Below are 14,683 nucleotides of genomic sequence, written 5' to 3'. Positions count from 1 at the left end.
GCTTTGTCACCACCGATGGAGGAAGGGTTTGGTGTATGAGCAGGGTTCGATGGAAAGAAATCGAAGAAATGGGACCTTTTGTCTGTGTTCTAGACCGGTTCACGTGGACACGAACCGGTCTGTGGCCGCATGAACCGCCTGATTGAAACACACGTTAACATTGGCCTGGTCGATGTGTCATTTTATCATTCGCGGGTGTACTTGTCGAGTGCACCAAACATGAAATCCTTTAAGACAATATTAAAATGGTAGGGGTAGAGTTAGTCAATTTCTTAAATTTAAGTATAGTTTATGAAATTTATCCAAAAATTAAAACAATATAATTTTGGATAAATACAAAAAGTCTCCTCTCAAATTTTTTCTAAATGTCCATTTTGCCTTTTATAAATTATTTTACATACAAAATTACTGAAATACCTTGTTTTAACTTGACAAAACAGCCATCTTCTAACATTTTTGTTGAGTTAAAATAAGGCTATTTTAGTAATTTTGTATGTAAAATAATTTATAAAAGGGTATAATAGGTATTTGGAAAAAATGATGCATCAATCTAACATTTCTCGCATGAGAAGGTTACTGAAGGGAGATTTTTGTCGAGTTTATTGAAAATTTAGGAGAGGTATTTGTTATAAGGGAGGTTTTAATGATTACCAAAAACTTTAGGAGAGGTTTTTGCATTTTACCCTTACGGTAACTTTGTTATGATACTGAAAAAGTATGAGAGGTGAAAAGCTTCTATAGCAATTGGTTTTTTTGGTATCAATATACTCTTTGTTTTTGTTTTCTTTTTTTTTCTTTTTGCTAACGTGAAATATGTTTTCCTGTTTGGCTTAAAGAAAGCAATCCATTTCTGTTTTAAGAAAAAATAAAACTATACACATTACACGTTGGCGAACACTCCTCTAATTCTCCAGACAGACACAATTATGAGGAATGTCTTGATCTAGTCGGTATTTGAGGCATGTGATTATTGTGATCCCACCCATGCTTTTTCTGATAATAGATAATCCCAGCCGTGATTTGAGAATAAAATGAATGAATCAGTAGGTCCTCTTTTGTGTGGGACCCATCCCATCGTGGACCCGAATCTTCGAAATTAAACACTCAACAACAACCTCACTTAACTCATCCATTACCATTAAGCGAGAACGTTGACAAGGTCAACGAGGAGCAGATTGGTTCCGTGCTTAACCCAGACTCTTCTGACTTCTATTACCATTCCCTCGTTTTCCGGGTAAGCCAGTTCAGTGGGTCTCTTCTGAGACGGACAGCTTGAGTCTTCCGTATCAGCCTTCCACGTGTCACAAATCCCTTCCGTTTACAGCCTTCGTTCACATTGACTGCAAACTACCGCAGAAAGCTTCAGACTCTATTTCCATTCCCGTGTATTGGGAACATCCCCCGATGATAAATCAGGCTTGATGATGTCATCGGAAGATGTTCTCAATACAAGACGGGGATGCGCTGTGGGACGTTGTAGGGCGCAGATTTGACCTTTTATCTCCCAATTCACCCATCAACTTGGGTCACACTGTACCACTTGTAGTCCACGAAACAATATAACAAAAGTACATTTCCTCGTCTGAACGGCCTGATTTCCATCATGTGGTGACGCCCGACGGATTTATCCATTTCTGATTTTTGGTTGGTACTTGGTGGTGCCTAAAAGATAGGGCTGTATCCGGGTCGTGTCGTACCCTATTACATTCTAACCCAACCCGATTATTAAAACTCTAAATCCCATTTAGTGAAAATCTTGTATTACTTCTTATATATAATATAAAGGGTAAATTTCTTAAATTATCTTTATGGTTTAGCTAATTAGATTAAGTGTATCCTTAATGTTTGAAAATTAATTGACACCATTCTTATTTTTTCTGACAATTGTCTAAACATTACGGGTGGTTAAACATAGATGAAAATATAAAAAGACTGTTTTACCCTTAAACTGAATTGGATGATCCACTGGAGAGATTGATGACAGTGGAGATCTGAGAGAAAAAACTAGTTGTTGTTGATCTGAAACCCATATTAGAAACGATTGTCTTAGGTGCATGTTGTCCGATGAAGGAGGTTTGATCCAAATCGCCACTGCTAAGAGATGCAATGGCGATGGTATGGGAGGAAAAACAGGGGATGGGAGGTTCGATCCAAAGTGCCGCTCCAAGTTGGTATTGCTCTCAAACTTATTTGACTCCGATTGGATTCTTCTTCAAACTTTACCGGTCGCGGATTTTTCCTCTTTGGTTCTATTCATCAAACTAAGATTGCCATCGTCAGCCCCATAAGGAGATTTCCAAAGGATCAAAAGAAAGAGTTGGGAAAAAGAATCCAAGGACTACTGGCTCAAAATACTCACCAAAATTGGTAACGGAGTCGACGAAGTGCTGGAATTCTGAGGCAACGTTGACGATTGAGGTGGCGCAGCCGAAACTGATACTGAGATCAGAGAGGAAACTCTCGACTTTGCCTCGTTACTCGATCCGTTGGTCTCTTTTGAATCTACCTTCTGTGATGCATTTCTTGTAATTTCTTGGTTTGGCGGGCACTATGATTGCCTTTTCAATCATACAAAACCTTTGTGGCCTCGATCTCAATCTCCTGGATTGAAGAAGATGAGGTCTTGGTAATCTCTGGAGGCCGGTGCTTAGCTCTGATAGGTTTTTGCAACATAAGTTCAAACTTTCAATAGATGAATCTTAGTACACAAACACAGAAACAACAAAAGAAAACCAAATAAAAAAGAATAAAAACTAACCATCTTCTTCTGAACAGAAGCATTGGAAGAAGAAGGCATGATCAAAGCCGGTGAGGGTACTGGTACACTTTGTCTCGCGGGTGAAGTTGAAGCCTGATGGTGAAATTGTAGATGACGACGCTTGCAGGCACTTGGTCTCTGTAGGCCGCCTCATCTTATCTTAGACGAAGGATTCCTGACTCTCCTTTCTTTTTTTTATATTTCTTTCTTTTAATTTTCGGCCTCTGCACGCACATTTCAGTTAGTCATGCTTTCCTTCTTCAGGTTCTCCGGGGAGAAGAGTGTCAGGATCCATCTCCTTCTCTGTGCTCTGATGAAGTGAATCAGAATCTACAACTATTGAAGATGGTCTTCTTGGCTTTCGCTTTTCCCAGCGAGTGATTACACATACATGACCCTAGGTAACAGGCAGAAAAATAAAGAGAAGTAAGAGAGAAGACATCGAAGGTCTGAGGAGGAAGGAATTGCCGGTCAGAGAAAGGGGACGAGGGAGGGGTAATATTGGGTTTTAAAAGAATTTTAAATGTCGGATCGGGTTTTGACGCAGTACTTAAGAATGTTAAGAGTAGAGCAAAAACAATAGGAATAGCGCCACTCAATTTTATAACAGAATGGATACACTTAGTAATAATCAGATAGGGTGTCGGATCGGGTTTCGGACATTCGGATCAAAAGATTTGATGCTCGTCAAGGATTCGGAATCTCTGTTTCGTGGGGATGGGTCGTTCATGCATCGCCTTCGCCTACAAAACACGAGACGAGATGTCGGCTCCACTTTGGAGTTTGGATAAGATAAGCTTCTATTTATAATCTCTTTAGACCTGATCTCCTGTACTGTTTTCCACCATAGAATATACACCCCATCTGAATCGTCTCAACCACTGTCCCACTCTCTTTATTCATTGGTCAAACTATTTCAGCAAAATCAACGGCCAATATTAGAGATAGAGTGGATCAGAGAATAAGTTACTTTATTGTTTACCTTGTATGTAAGTTTGAAATAAAAAAGAAAAAAAAGCCGAATTCACGGTTCGTGTTGGGCTAGACTCCCTCTCTTTTTGCCCCAATTTATTTCTTTCTCTTCGGCTTCCTTTCTTCTCTTTCTCTTCTGCAGACGCCGTGAGAGAGGGAGCGAAGCGATCACAGGAGAAGTCATAAATTATCGGATTTAAGCTAATCTCCGGGTTGTTCGAAGCCCTAACCTTAACCCTAAATTTTCTGGTCATGTAGTTTTCGTTCTTTTACTACAAATTCGGATCTCGTGTTTCGTCTTTAGAAGAAGGAAATCAACCTGTCGGAGGGAGGGAAGCAGGAGGCGAGGAGGAGATGACGAGGAGGTGCTCGCATTGCAGTCACAATGGGCACAATTCCAGGACTTGCCCTAACAGAGGTGTCAAGCTCTTCGGGGTCCGATTAACGGATGGATCGATCCGAAAGAGTGCTAGTATGGGGAATCTGACGCACTACACTGGATCAAGCAGTAATAATCATCACCACAACAATACTCCTGGTTCGCCGGGCGAGACGCCTGAACACGGCGCGGCCGCTGACGGTTATGCTTCCGAAGATTTTGTCCAGGGTTCTTCTAGCTGTCGTGAGCGGAAGAAAGGTCGGATTTCTTCTTTCTTCCAGTGTTTTTGAAGCTTTGATCTCAAACTGTTTAATCAATTAATTAGTTGTTTTGCCTCTTTTGGTGCGTGTTTAAAGAACAAGTATGTAACCAAAATGATTTGTTTTCCTTTTAAACGAAAATTTTTGCTGGATGTATGAGGAACTATGGAAATTGATGTAGGTCTCTGTTTTTTTTTTTTTTTATTTTATTTTTTTTATTTGCTCTCTTATGCGAGATAGAATAGAAAATGGTTTTATGATATTTAATATTTTTTTCGAACTTTAGAAACTGTAACTAGTTCGGGTAATTGTTCTTCATTTAGGTGATTGATATAGATCAACTGTTAAAAAGGGGCAGAAGTAGGAAACCTAGGAAGGGAAGCGCCTTGCGTAACGTGAACGTCGTGAAGGGCGCGGAGCAATCTAGTTTTTTCGAACTTATGTTGGTGTTTAATTGTTTATAGGTCGACACAGTGGTCTCGGACGTTGTCATTTTAGTTGAAAATTCGTTTATGTCTTCTAGTCAGATGTCTGCCTGAAAAGTCTGGCAATACTTGTTTCACTGATCCAGCAACGGTCTGTATTCCCTAGTTACAGATGTTGAGTTTGAAGCTTGTCTTTATGTTTGAGTTAGTATTGACAACATTAAACGTTTTGGACATGCAGGTCTATGGAGTTGCTAGAAACTCTTAATATCGTTACCAAATGACTGGTGTTTGTACTTGTATTGACTCAAGACCTAGTTACCCGCTAACTGCAACTGCTGTTTTTCTTGCTTTCAAAGCATTGCAGTTACAGAAAGGAGAAACATAGTCCCCAAAGGGGAAATGAAAAAATTTCAGTCCTTATAAGCAGGTTATGCTTTTTTTTGTTGCTTTCTACACTTGATTCTTTGAGGACCAAAACACCGTGGTCATCTTTACTTGGGGCCTCCGCTGTACTCATTCTGGCTTTATTAACGCATTGAAGTGGTGGTGGATTTCACTTTGATGTACCCATTTGGATTCATGTTATTGGTCTTCAATTACCTATTTGGATTCATATTGTTGGTCTTCTGCAAATACATATCATGTTGCTTTTTATTCTTCTTTTCTACCTTCCTGTACTTTCCAGGATTGGGCCAGCCTAATTAATTTGTCTGGATTTACATTTCTGGAACATATCTTGTAAATTAGAAGCAAGGAGCACCGATCTGTGCATTTTTGTAGAGCAATACATACAGTGTTTTATCTTTTAAACAGATTCACATTATATGTTTCCTACTTTTATGCAGGGGTGCCATGGACCGAAGAGGAGCATAGAATGTTTCTCCTTGGCCTGCAGAAGCTTGGTAAAGGTGATTGGCGTGGGATAGCACGAAACTATGTCATATCAAGGACGCCAACTCAGGTGGCAAGCCATGCTCAGAAATATTTTATTCGGCAAAGCAATGTATCCAGGAGGAAAAGACGATCTAGCTTGTTTGATATCATAGCTGATGAAGTTAGTATCTTATCTTACTATCTCAAATGCATACAGACTTTTACATCTGTACTTTTGCATGCATATGAATTATGTAAAAGGGCATGCCATTTTCTGAGAATTAGCCACCTACACCGTTCAATTATCTGCATTTAACATGTGAGGAATTCTTTAATTCAATAAATTTCTTTAGGTTTTCTGATGTCTGTATATTGTACATCTGGTATACCTGTTGTGCACTGAAACCTCTGTCAGTGTTCATGGCTTTACATGCAGGGTGCTTGGCAAACTGGATCTCATGCATTAGCTTTGTTCTTAATGGGTGGACTGATGGTCTTTTTGCTGATTTCTAAATGAAAATGATAATTTTGGTTTACTAGGATTGCTAAAACAGGTGTTGGTGTAGGAGATATTTTGGGCCAAAGTTGTCAAGGATTCTCTTTTATGCATGTATGACATGTGCATGCTTCTGCTGCATATGGATCAACATGTCTGGCCATATGACAAGAGTTTTATTTTAATTATTCATTTCCCTTTTTCTTATTTTCTTCTCTAGGGAATTGGAATGTGTTATATATATATAAAATCTGTCAGTTTGATTGTGAGTTCAGTAAAGATACAATTTACTTGTTTAATTGTTGATTTTTACTGTTATTTATTGATTTCCTTCCACACTGTTTTTATTTCTGCAGACGGTTGATACTCCATCAGCACAAGAACTATTGCCCACAAGCCATCCACAAGCTGAAACACAAAGCAACAATCCATTACCAGCTCCTACAGCTTTGGATGAAGAATGTGAGTCAATGGATTCTACAAACTCCAATGATGGTGAACCTGCCCCTCCAAAGCCAGAGTCTACACAATCTAGTTATCCAGTAATATTTCCTGCCTATTTCTCCCCTTTCTTTCCCTTTTCCTTCCCCTTTTGGCCGGGGTACACTGCAGAGGCGACAACAAAAGAGACCCATGAGGTTGTTAAACCAACAGCTATACATTCAAAAAGTCCTATCAATGTTGATGAGCTGGTTGGAATGTCCAAGCTAAGCTTAGGAGAATCCCTTGGTAATTCAGGCCCTTCATCGCTCTCACTCAAATTACTTGAAGGTTCCTCCAGGCAGTCTGCTTTTCATGCTAAGCCGGCCACAGGTCCCTCAAGCATGGATACGAGCAGCAATCCCATCCATGCAGTCTGATATGCACTGAATAGTTGAGTTGAGCCTGAAACTGAAGGTCAGCTTAGTGCTGAATGATCCTGCAGAATTCCTGTTAATACAAGAAGAATAATGTGCAGTTCGGGTTTGTATGCTTTAGTTATATTTTTGTTTTTTGTTTTTTCTTTCTGCTAAGGACTCTGGTTAATAAATCTGATTCGTAGGAATAACCAACCTAACCATGTTTTTTGGAAGTTTAGAACCCTTTGTGACCTTGTATCCTCTTTGTTAAAAAGAATTAATCTTAACATATATTCTTAGGGTTTACTTCCCCCAGGAGGTGAATATTTTCTTTTTTCTCACATGTGAAGTTCCATTGGCAGGTGGCTTTTAAAAAATGGATGAAACATCAGGTTTGCCACGCGGACAATGAGATTTCACCTTTAATATCTTTTAGATGAACTGAGCATAGTTTTAAGAAATATTCATTTCTGGCAAATCCTGTTGCTCCTTTTATTAGGGAATGCGGGGCACTTCTGAATTATGACGTGCAGCTTGATGTCTTCCTGGCTACTTGAGCGATCTATACAAGATGTGATTGAACTATCTTTTTGTTTTAAATATTCCAAGTTCTTACTCTTGCTTTCTTTTTCTCCACTCGAATTCTAGGCAGCCTTGCATTTAGAGGTTACCGAGCCATGCGTTCTTAATCTCTTTCCTTGGATTATCAGAGTTTGGCATTACTTCATGTTGTTGACTGATAGTTTACATTAATCCTTCTACCTAATTTGACTTTAAATAGCAGAACAGTAGTTGGAACTTGGAAGGCCTGAGAGTGGGAAAGGGATCTGCTTCTCACAATTTAGCGCCTCACATACACATCGACCGTGTATTGGGAACATCTCCCGTGAATAATAACTTAAAGGTATGGAAGATGTTCTGATAGAATGTGATGGAATGTGCGTGTAAGACGCGTGTGAGGAAGAGCAGATCCGGTCTCCTGAGAGTGAGAGACGCAGAGACCCGAAATTCAAGCATGATTTGGAAAGTTTTACGTGGAACAGTGGAATAAGCACTTAGTAGGTTATTGGCATCGATGCCATTGCCTCAGCCATTTTCTCATTGTTTTTGAGGGTTTGTTGTATTAATATTTTAGAAAATGGCTCTTTTTTTTGTTTGAAACAGTATTGATTTTGTTTGTTACTAATGCTGTATAACCGTTTTTAATGTCATATTGGTGTCATATCATTGTAGCTGTCCGGCTGTAACCTGAGGCATAGATACCATACATCGCCTTAACATATTTCTAACCACCCAAAGTCTAAGTAGACATCCGTATCTTATAGTCACGGCTTACAGGTGAGGGATTAATGGTGCCTCAAAGGGCGGTGGCATAATATACGTTCAGAAAATCTTTTTCAATTTATAGCTTGTGGTTTACATGTCAAGGAGAAATCATCTTTTTCTCTGGGCTTGTCTTAAATTGAACCTAAACAACTTTCGATGCATAGGGGCCTCAAACCAAACGTATGAAATCTGACCTCTATCAAAAGCTATTTCATGTAATCATGTGTGGCTGAAAAGAGATCAGTTGAGAATGGAACATAAATCCCCACATTTTGGTAAGAGTACGCGTGTCCTCGTGAGAGGGATTTGGCTTACTCTGAGTCTGTGAGACACACCAAACCAACAGAAATTTAAACAGGCTTGACTTTAACCAGAAGAGAATTTTCTGTACACGTCAACTCATCTTGTTGGGAAAGAAAATAGGGAAGCCCAGAATTGGCTGAACTTTATACTTGGCTGGGCCCAGATATTCCAAACAGCTTGCTTAATCTTTCTTTTCTTCTTTTCTTTTATCTTTTGAGGCGAACACTTTATTCTTTGATCATCGACCTTTATGCATCGGGAATCTGTTGGCACAGATCCGTAATTCATTTTCTGATCAATTATTTGAGTAATTAGACATTTCAGGCATCATAATTTTTTTGGATAAATTTCTTAAACTACCTTGTAGTTTAACTAATTCACTAACTTTATGTTTATTGTTGCTGATAATTGACTAACAGTAAAATGCCCGTTATACTCCTATGCGAAATTACATTTTTATCCCTTTTTTTTAACTTAACTCAATCCCTATCAGACTGGCTGCCATCGCCATCGTCACCGACGGTGGTCGCTGCAAATACCGAACGACGGAGGTCCAGGGGAAGTCGACTCCGGCCTACGACGAACGGCGCTGGAACCACCACAGACTTCCGCCGGATGTCGGTGAGTTTTTTTCTCCTCTGTTATTCGTTCAAAGTCATTTCTTCCTCTGTATTTGACTCCTCATCCGACACGACCAAACTCTCTCGCACTCTGTTAATGCCACAGTTCTCAATTGCGTTTTTGCAATCCCGCGGCGACAAAGTCCCATAAACATCCAATCTCGGCCGTTTCCGGCAATTTTCCTGTGGTATGGAAACTCCAGAAACAAACTTAAACCGTCGAATCTCCATCCTCCAGCACCTGGCAGCTTGGGAGATCGGCTCGCACGACGCCGCCGTTTCGCTTTTACTAACAACTCCACAACATATTTCTGCCATTACAATTGTTAATCTGACCTTGAAACAGTAGAACCAAGAACCCCTAAAACATCACAGAAGCCAGAACAACTCTCTTAGTTCCTCCGCTAAAAATAAAAATAAAAAAAATAAAAACCCAGACAAGACAGTTCTTCTAAAGCTGAGCTTTGACCCTCTTAAGAATAGAAGAACAACAATTTTGAGCAATGGAGGCGAGAATAGAGATATCGGAGATCTCTCCTCCGCACTCCAAAGTACCCGTTAAAATGACCTCCAAGGCTGCCTTTTTACAGGGGGCCTTCCTTAAAACAAAGGGGAGACTTGAGCCTTCTCCCAGGGCCATAATACCACGGGCAGCTGCCCGTCAACGTCACGGGTAGCCTCCGACAGGTACATTTGGTCTGACGTAGTTCTTCTGCGTACAAGAGTGCATCTCGGCCATCCATCGCAGCACCTGTTTTCTCTCTCCAACCTAATAGCTCAACACGTGTGAGATCTCGTTTGTTAACAATAACGTGGCCCTATTAGTTCCCAACACGATAACCGAAGACCTTCCTTTTCTGACACGCATGTGGTTCTATGTGATTTCTCCTGGTACTGTAGATTAGATATCGGAACCACCATGTATCGGTGCTGTAGATCTGGGACGTTTGAGAGAGAGAGAAAAAAACTCACCGACCTCCGGCGGAAGTTCGTGGTTCCAGCGCCGTTCGTTGTCGGCCGGAATCGACTTCCGCCGGACTTCCACTGTTCGGTATTTGCAGCGACCGTCGTCGGTGACGATGGCGATGGCAGCCTGATAGGGATTGAGTTAAGTTAAAAATAGGGATAAAAATGTAATTTCGCATAAGGATATAACGGATATTTTACCTTTTTCGTTCATGTTAGTCAATTATCAAAAACGGTCCAGTCGATTTTCAAAAGGATAGAATTAATCAATTAACTAAAGCAAAAGGGTAATTTAAAAAATTTACCCCTTTTTTTTTGTCTCACATAGCTTCTTTAAAACTCTACAATAACCATTATAATGCATGATTTATGAAAATTTTATAGTAAGAGAAGAAGTAAAAGTAATATTGTAACAGCTAATAGCCTATGTCTCTGATATCTCTCTTGTCTTGCGTTTTTTTTAAAGATAATAAATAGATATCGTAAATTATGCACAGCAGAAACAACGATAATATCCACAGTCGACAGATTTGAAAGTAACAATGAAAACTCTGCTGAAGGTTTCTGACTCATTTGTATTCGTTTCTTTTCTCTGTTTGTTCTTTCAAGATAATCATGCTGCCTCACCATTCTTGTTTTCTTTTTCCTCTCCAACAATCCTCTTCCAGAACCAGTGCTCCCTCCACACCCGATCCATCTGTTCAATAGGCACGTTCTTGGTCTCTGGCAGAAGCAAATAAACAAACCCTGTCATTACCGCCACCCATCCGCCGAAGAAGAAGAAGATCCCAGACTTGAAATGGCAGAGCATAGACAGAAACGTTTGAGCAACAATGAAAGTGAAGAGAAAGCTAACTGCCACTGTAATACTCTGTCCTGCTGATCTGATCTCCAGTGGAAAAATCTCACTTGGAACCAACCACCCCAATGGACCCCATGACCACCCAAAACCAGCTACGTATATGCCAATCAAAACCAGTACCAGATAAGCGTCTCCCTTGCTCAAACCACCATGATCCCCAAGTTTGGCAGCCATTATTCCTCCCACCATCAACTGTGAGACGAACATCTGAACTCCGCCTATCGCAAACAACACCCGTCGGCCCAATCTATCCACTATCAGCATGGATATGAAGGTCGAGACAGTACCCACAACTCCAGTCATCACAGCGGACATGAGAGATGCACTCTCGCCCAGGCCGATGGTTCGAAACAATATGGGAGCGTAGAAGGCAATCACATTGATTCCTGTCACCTGTTGGAAGAATGGGATTGCCATTGACATAACCAGCTGAGGTCTGTATCTGCTTCGTAGGATTTTTCTGAATGGGTGATCCCCGATGGCCTCAGTAGAGATGTCACCAGCTTGGATGAGATCATCCAGCTCTGCTTGGACGTCTGTGGTTCCTCGAACTCTCTGTAGCATCCTCTTGGCCTTCTCCTGTTTGTTGCGTTGGATAAGGCTGTTGGGGGTGTCAGGGAGGAAAATGGCTCCAATAGTTAGGATTGAGGCTGGGACTGCAGCCAGGGCAAGAGAGAGACGCCAACCCCAGCCACCTCTAATCTTTTCAGTACTAAAGTTGATGAGATTTGCTGATAAGGCTCCGATGCCTACACTGAACTGGAAACCATTGTTAAAAGCTCCTCGGTACTGTGGTGGAGCCATTTCTGAGAGATATAGTGGGACCGACTGCACAATATATATAAGAAGATTAGTTACTACCTAATTGTATCTTCTCTCTAGGCTCTAGCTAACAACAATTCAAACTTGGGCTCAGCCAATCAAAGTAATGGTGGGTCCGGCACCGAAGTTACTTGGGAGGTGCTTGTCCATCCAATGAATGAATTACATGTGGCAAGTTTTTGCTCAAAACCCACATCCTGTACTCTCCTGGGAGAGTGATAAATCTGTCAGATGCCGTCAAATCTCCATCCTGTTCCAAGAACGAGCTTACGCGAGCTCAGCTCGGAATTCAGGCCCAGACTCTGGGCATGTTCTGAGGCCAGAAGTTAGTGGCTTGTGTACTAAAATTGTTAATTGTAAGCAAGGGGAGATTGGTGTTCTACCTGATTAGCGAATCCCACCCCAACTCCAAGCAAGATACGGCCTAATATAAGCATATATACGTTGAAAGCAGCTCCACCAAGAGCTGCGCCGGCAAGGAAAGTGGCACCGCCGGCGAGAATGGAAGGCTTGCGCCCAAAGGCTCGTGTTACTGATGAAGCAAAGAAGGAAGCGACCAGACCGGCTATGTAGAGTGACGACGTGAATGAGGTCAAGAGTTGGCTGTCGAATTTGCAGTAGTTGCTTATCTTGGTGTCGTCGTCCATCTTTGTGTAAACCTCTTGGAAGAACTTCTTAAGAAATGGCTCCATGGAAGAGATCCCACCTTCACATTTTGTCTCATAATCAATAGAAATTAAAAGACTGAATTGTAAATGGGAAAGAAAGAAAAAGATATATTGTTCTGCGGGAACGCCCTTTTGGTTGTTGGCACATATCAGAGGAAGATGAAATGGAGAAATGAGATGTAAGTAAGAGAACCTGCCTGAAATTCCAATATCATAGCCGAAGATGACTCCTCCCTTGGCAGCCATCATACATGAAAGGATGACAAACGGGGTCATCCTTCCATTGTAGCGCTTGTTTTCGCCTGCAACTGCAAATCCCGCTGCCATGAGCTGATCTCCACAGATGACCCACTGACAGCCATGAGAAAGAGTGTTGTGTTTTAGACTCAGAAGATGGAGAAAGAGGACAAAAGAAGCCGTCTTGATTGACTGGGCTTTAGTAGAGCAACCAATTATTGGGCAATATGCGATATACGGATATACATCAAGTCAAATAGTCAAATAACAATGTTTACTTTGGAGTGTATAGAAATTTTAGCATAAAAAATATGAGGCCAGGTCTGCTCCTCAGAAAGGGCACCTCACACCGACCTCACAGTTACTTCCCACCGTGTATTGGCAACATCTCCGGTGAGGTCGTCGGAGACCGGATTTGCTCACACGTGAGATGTTTCCAATACATGATGAGGCATCCGTGTGAGGAGCAGATTCTAATTCAAAAAATATGTGGTTGTATTTTGGGATTTGATTGGGGTTCGCTATCAAACACCTGATAACATGGTCAATTCATTGATGATGCAAACCAGATAATTATATAATACATATATAAAGTAGTTTTTGTTGTGGTTTTTATAAACAAATCTATATTAATCCATTAAAAAGTCCTCCGATAATAAGCAAAAGCCATCTGTGGGTTAACAGCCACTTGACAATAGGAGCTGTGTTTGATTGTAATGCGAATTTATTTGCACTGATGTAAAATCATGGCAGGGTAAATGATTTTAGTGCAATTTATGATTTATTTTTATTTTAAAATTTACTTTATTTTATTCCATTTCAGAACAAGTAAAGCAAAATAAAGTAACATCCAAAATGAAAGTAAACCAGAATTTGTATTATTTTTATTTACACTCCCATGCATTTGTAATAGTGCAAATAAAATTGCACCGCAAACAAACACATGTGAGATTTTATGAAATGGCCTGATCCATTTATGCATTTGAGTTTGTAGCACGGCTCTTATTTTATTCCATTTATACTACAATCAAACAAAATAAGGTAAACTTTGAAGCAAAAATAAATGAGAATTTGCACTTAAATCATTTACACCATCATAGTTTTACATAGTTTTACAAATGCATTCTAAATGGCATCACCAAGCTTTTTGATTCCGTAGTTTCACTAGTTGAGACTTGAGACCCGTGCAATGAGCGGACTTTCATTAATTTTATTAATAATTTCTTATTAGCGACTTTTATTAATTTTTTTTTATTTTAAAATTTAAATGGATTTTATAAAAATAAATTAATGCTTATTATAATATTATATCATCAATTATAACTATTATAAGATTATTTAATTAATTATTAATTTTTCATGATTTTTATATTATTATAAAAAGTAACATATTGTAAGTTTTTATTAATAATATAATATTATGATATTATCTCGTTAGCTATGATTTTCATTAGTGCAATTATAATTAAGTGGATTTTAATATTTCATATAACAATTATTTGGCATTCATAGTTTCATACAATCAATTAATTGAATTACTTAGTAATCACTAATAACTAATTCAATTAATTACTAAAAGCTAATTAATTATATTGGGCACCGATACAGCAAACGGTTCACCCACAAAATGATTTACCATATGGGTAACTCAAAAACAGATCACTACAACCCATATCATGTTCTACGGTGTTTTCAAAATCGGGTCAAAATAACCCGCTTAAATCATCTTCTTCACCCGGATTGATAAAACTGGTTTGGTGCTGTATTTTCTTTTATCCTAACGTGAAAATAAAGGTTTTTTACCTTCTCATAATGTAAAACTATGAAAAAAATTAAACTTAAGCTCAAAAGCGGTGCACTATAGTATCTTTTGA

The 14,683-nt window shown here is 39.7% G+C and overlaps 2 protein-coding genes and 2 long non-coding RNA genes across 6 annotated transcripts; 3 read left to right on the top strand and 1 right to left on the bottom strand.

Moving 5' to 3' along the window:
• Positions 1 to 2,775: 2,775 nt before the first annotated feature.
• Positions 2,776 to 3,164, top strand: LOC148880479 (uncharacterized). The gene is made up of 2 exons (XR_016104577.1): positions 2,776 to 2,898; positions 3,023 to 3,164. It is a non-coding gene; the product is annotated as an uncharacterized LOC148880479 (long non-coding RNA).
• Positions 3,165 to 3,726: 562 nt separating this feature from the next.
• LOC148880478 (transcription factor KUA1-like) lies at positions 3,727 to 7,605 on the top strand. 3 transcript variants are annotated; one of them, XR_016104575.1, is made up of 5 exons: positions 3,727 to 4,367; positions 5,643 to 5,851; positions 6,523 to 7,129; positions 7,368 to 7,397; positions 7,505 to 7,605. XR_016104575.1 is itself a non-coding variant. In XM_088962387.1 (3 exons), exons 1-3 carry the CDS (start codon positions 4,085 to 4,087, stop codon positions 7,024 to 7,026), a joined length of 996 nt encoding a protein of 331 aa, XP_088818513.1. In that variant the 5' UTR covers positions 3,727 to 4,084; the 3' UTR covers positions 7,027 to 7,311. The 3 variants fall into 3 exon arrangements, 1 of the variants encoding a protein (XP_088818513.1); XR_016104574.1 differs by having other exon boundaries at positions 7,368 to 7,605; XM_088962387.1 differs by lacking the exons at positions 7,368 to 7,397; positions 7,505 to 7,605 and having other exon boundaries at positions 6,523 to 7,311.
• Positions 7,606 to 9,121: 1,516 nt separating this feature from the next.
• LOC148880477 (uncharacterized) lies at positions 9,122 to 12,721 on the top strand. The gene is made up of 2 exons (XR_016104576.1): positions 9,122 to 9,255; positions 10,889 to 12,721. It is a non-coding gene; the product is annotated as an uncharacterized LOC148880477 (long non-coding RNA).
• On the bottom strand, positions 10,568 to 12,993 carry LOC148880476 (Major facilitator superfamily protein). The gene is made up of 3 exons (XM_088962386.1): positions 12,770 to 12,993; positions 12,288 to 12,610; positions 10,568 to 11,910 (listed from the first exon to the last, which is right to left on the bottom strand). Exons 1-3 carry the CDS (start codon positions 12,897 to 12,899, stop codon positions 10,834 to 10,836), a joined length of 1,530 nt encoding a protein of 509 aa, XP_088818512.1. The 5' UTR covers positions 12,900 to 12,993; the 3' UTR covers positions 10,568 to 10,833.
• Between the last annotated feature and the right edge of the window lie 1,690 nt (positions 12,994 to 14,683).

The sequence above is a fragment of the Nelumbo lutea genome, chromosome 1, assembly GCF_056320005.1.
Source record: "Nelumbo lutea isolate HS-2025 chromosome 1, American lotus-T2T, whole genome shotgun sequence".
NCBI classification, from domain to species: domain Eukaryota; kingdom Viridiplantae; phylum Streptophyta; class Magnoliopsida; order Proteales; family Nelumbonaceae; genus Nelumbo; species Nelumbo lutea.
The sequence above is the reverse complement of the archived record's forward strand: the minus strand, read 5'-3'. Positions and strand labels throughout refer to the sequence as shown.

Bases quoted from the DNA above. Each gene is read 5' to 3' on its own strand.
- LOC148880476 (XM_088962386.1), bottom strand. From the start codon at position 12,899: ATGGCAGCGGGATTTGCAGTTGCAGGCGAAAACAAGCGCTACAATGGA. The intron at 12,611-12,769 runs GCAGGTTCTCTT...CAAAATGTGAAG, and splicing joins CTATGATATTGGAATTTCAG to GTGGGATCTCTTCCATGGAG. The intron at 11,911-12,287 runs GTAGAACACCAA...TATATTGTGCAG, and splicing joins GGGTGGGATTCGCTAATCAG to TCGGTCCCACTATATCTCTC.
- LOC148880478 (XM_088962387.1), top strand. From the start codon at position 4,085: ATGACGAGGAGGTGCTCGCATTGCAGTCACAATGGGCACAATTCCAGG. The intron at 4,368-5,642 runs GTCGGATTTCTT...ACTTTTATGCAG, and splicing joins CTGTCGTGAGCGGAAGAAAG to GGGTGCCATGGACCGAAGAG. The intron at 5,852-6,522 runs GTTAGTATCTTA...TTATTTCTGCAG, and splicing joins TTGATATCATAGCTGATGAA to ACGGTTGATACTCCATCAGC.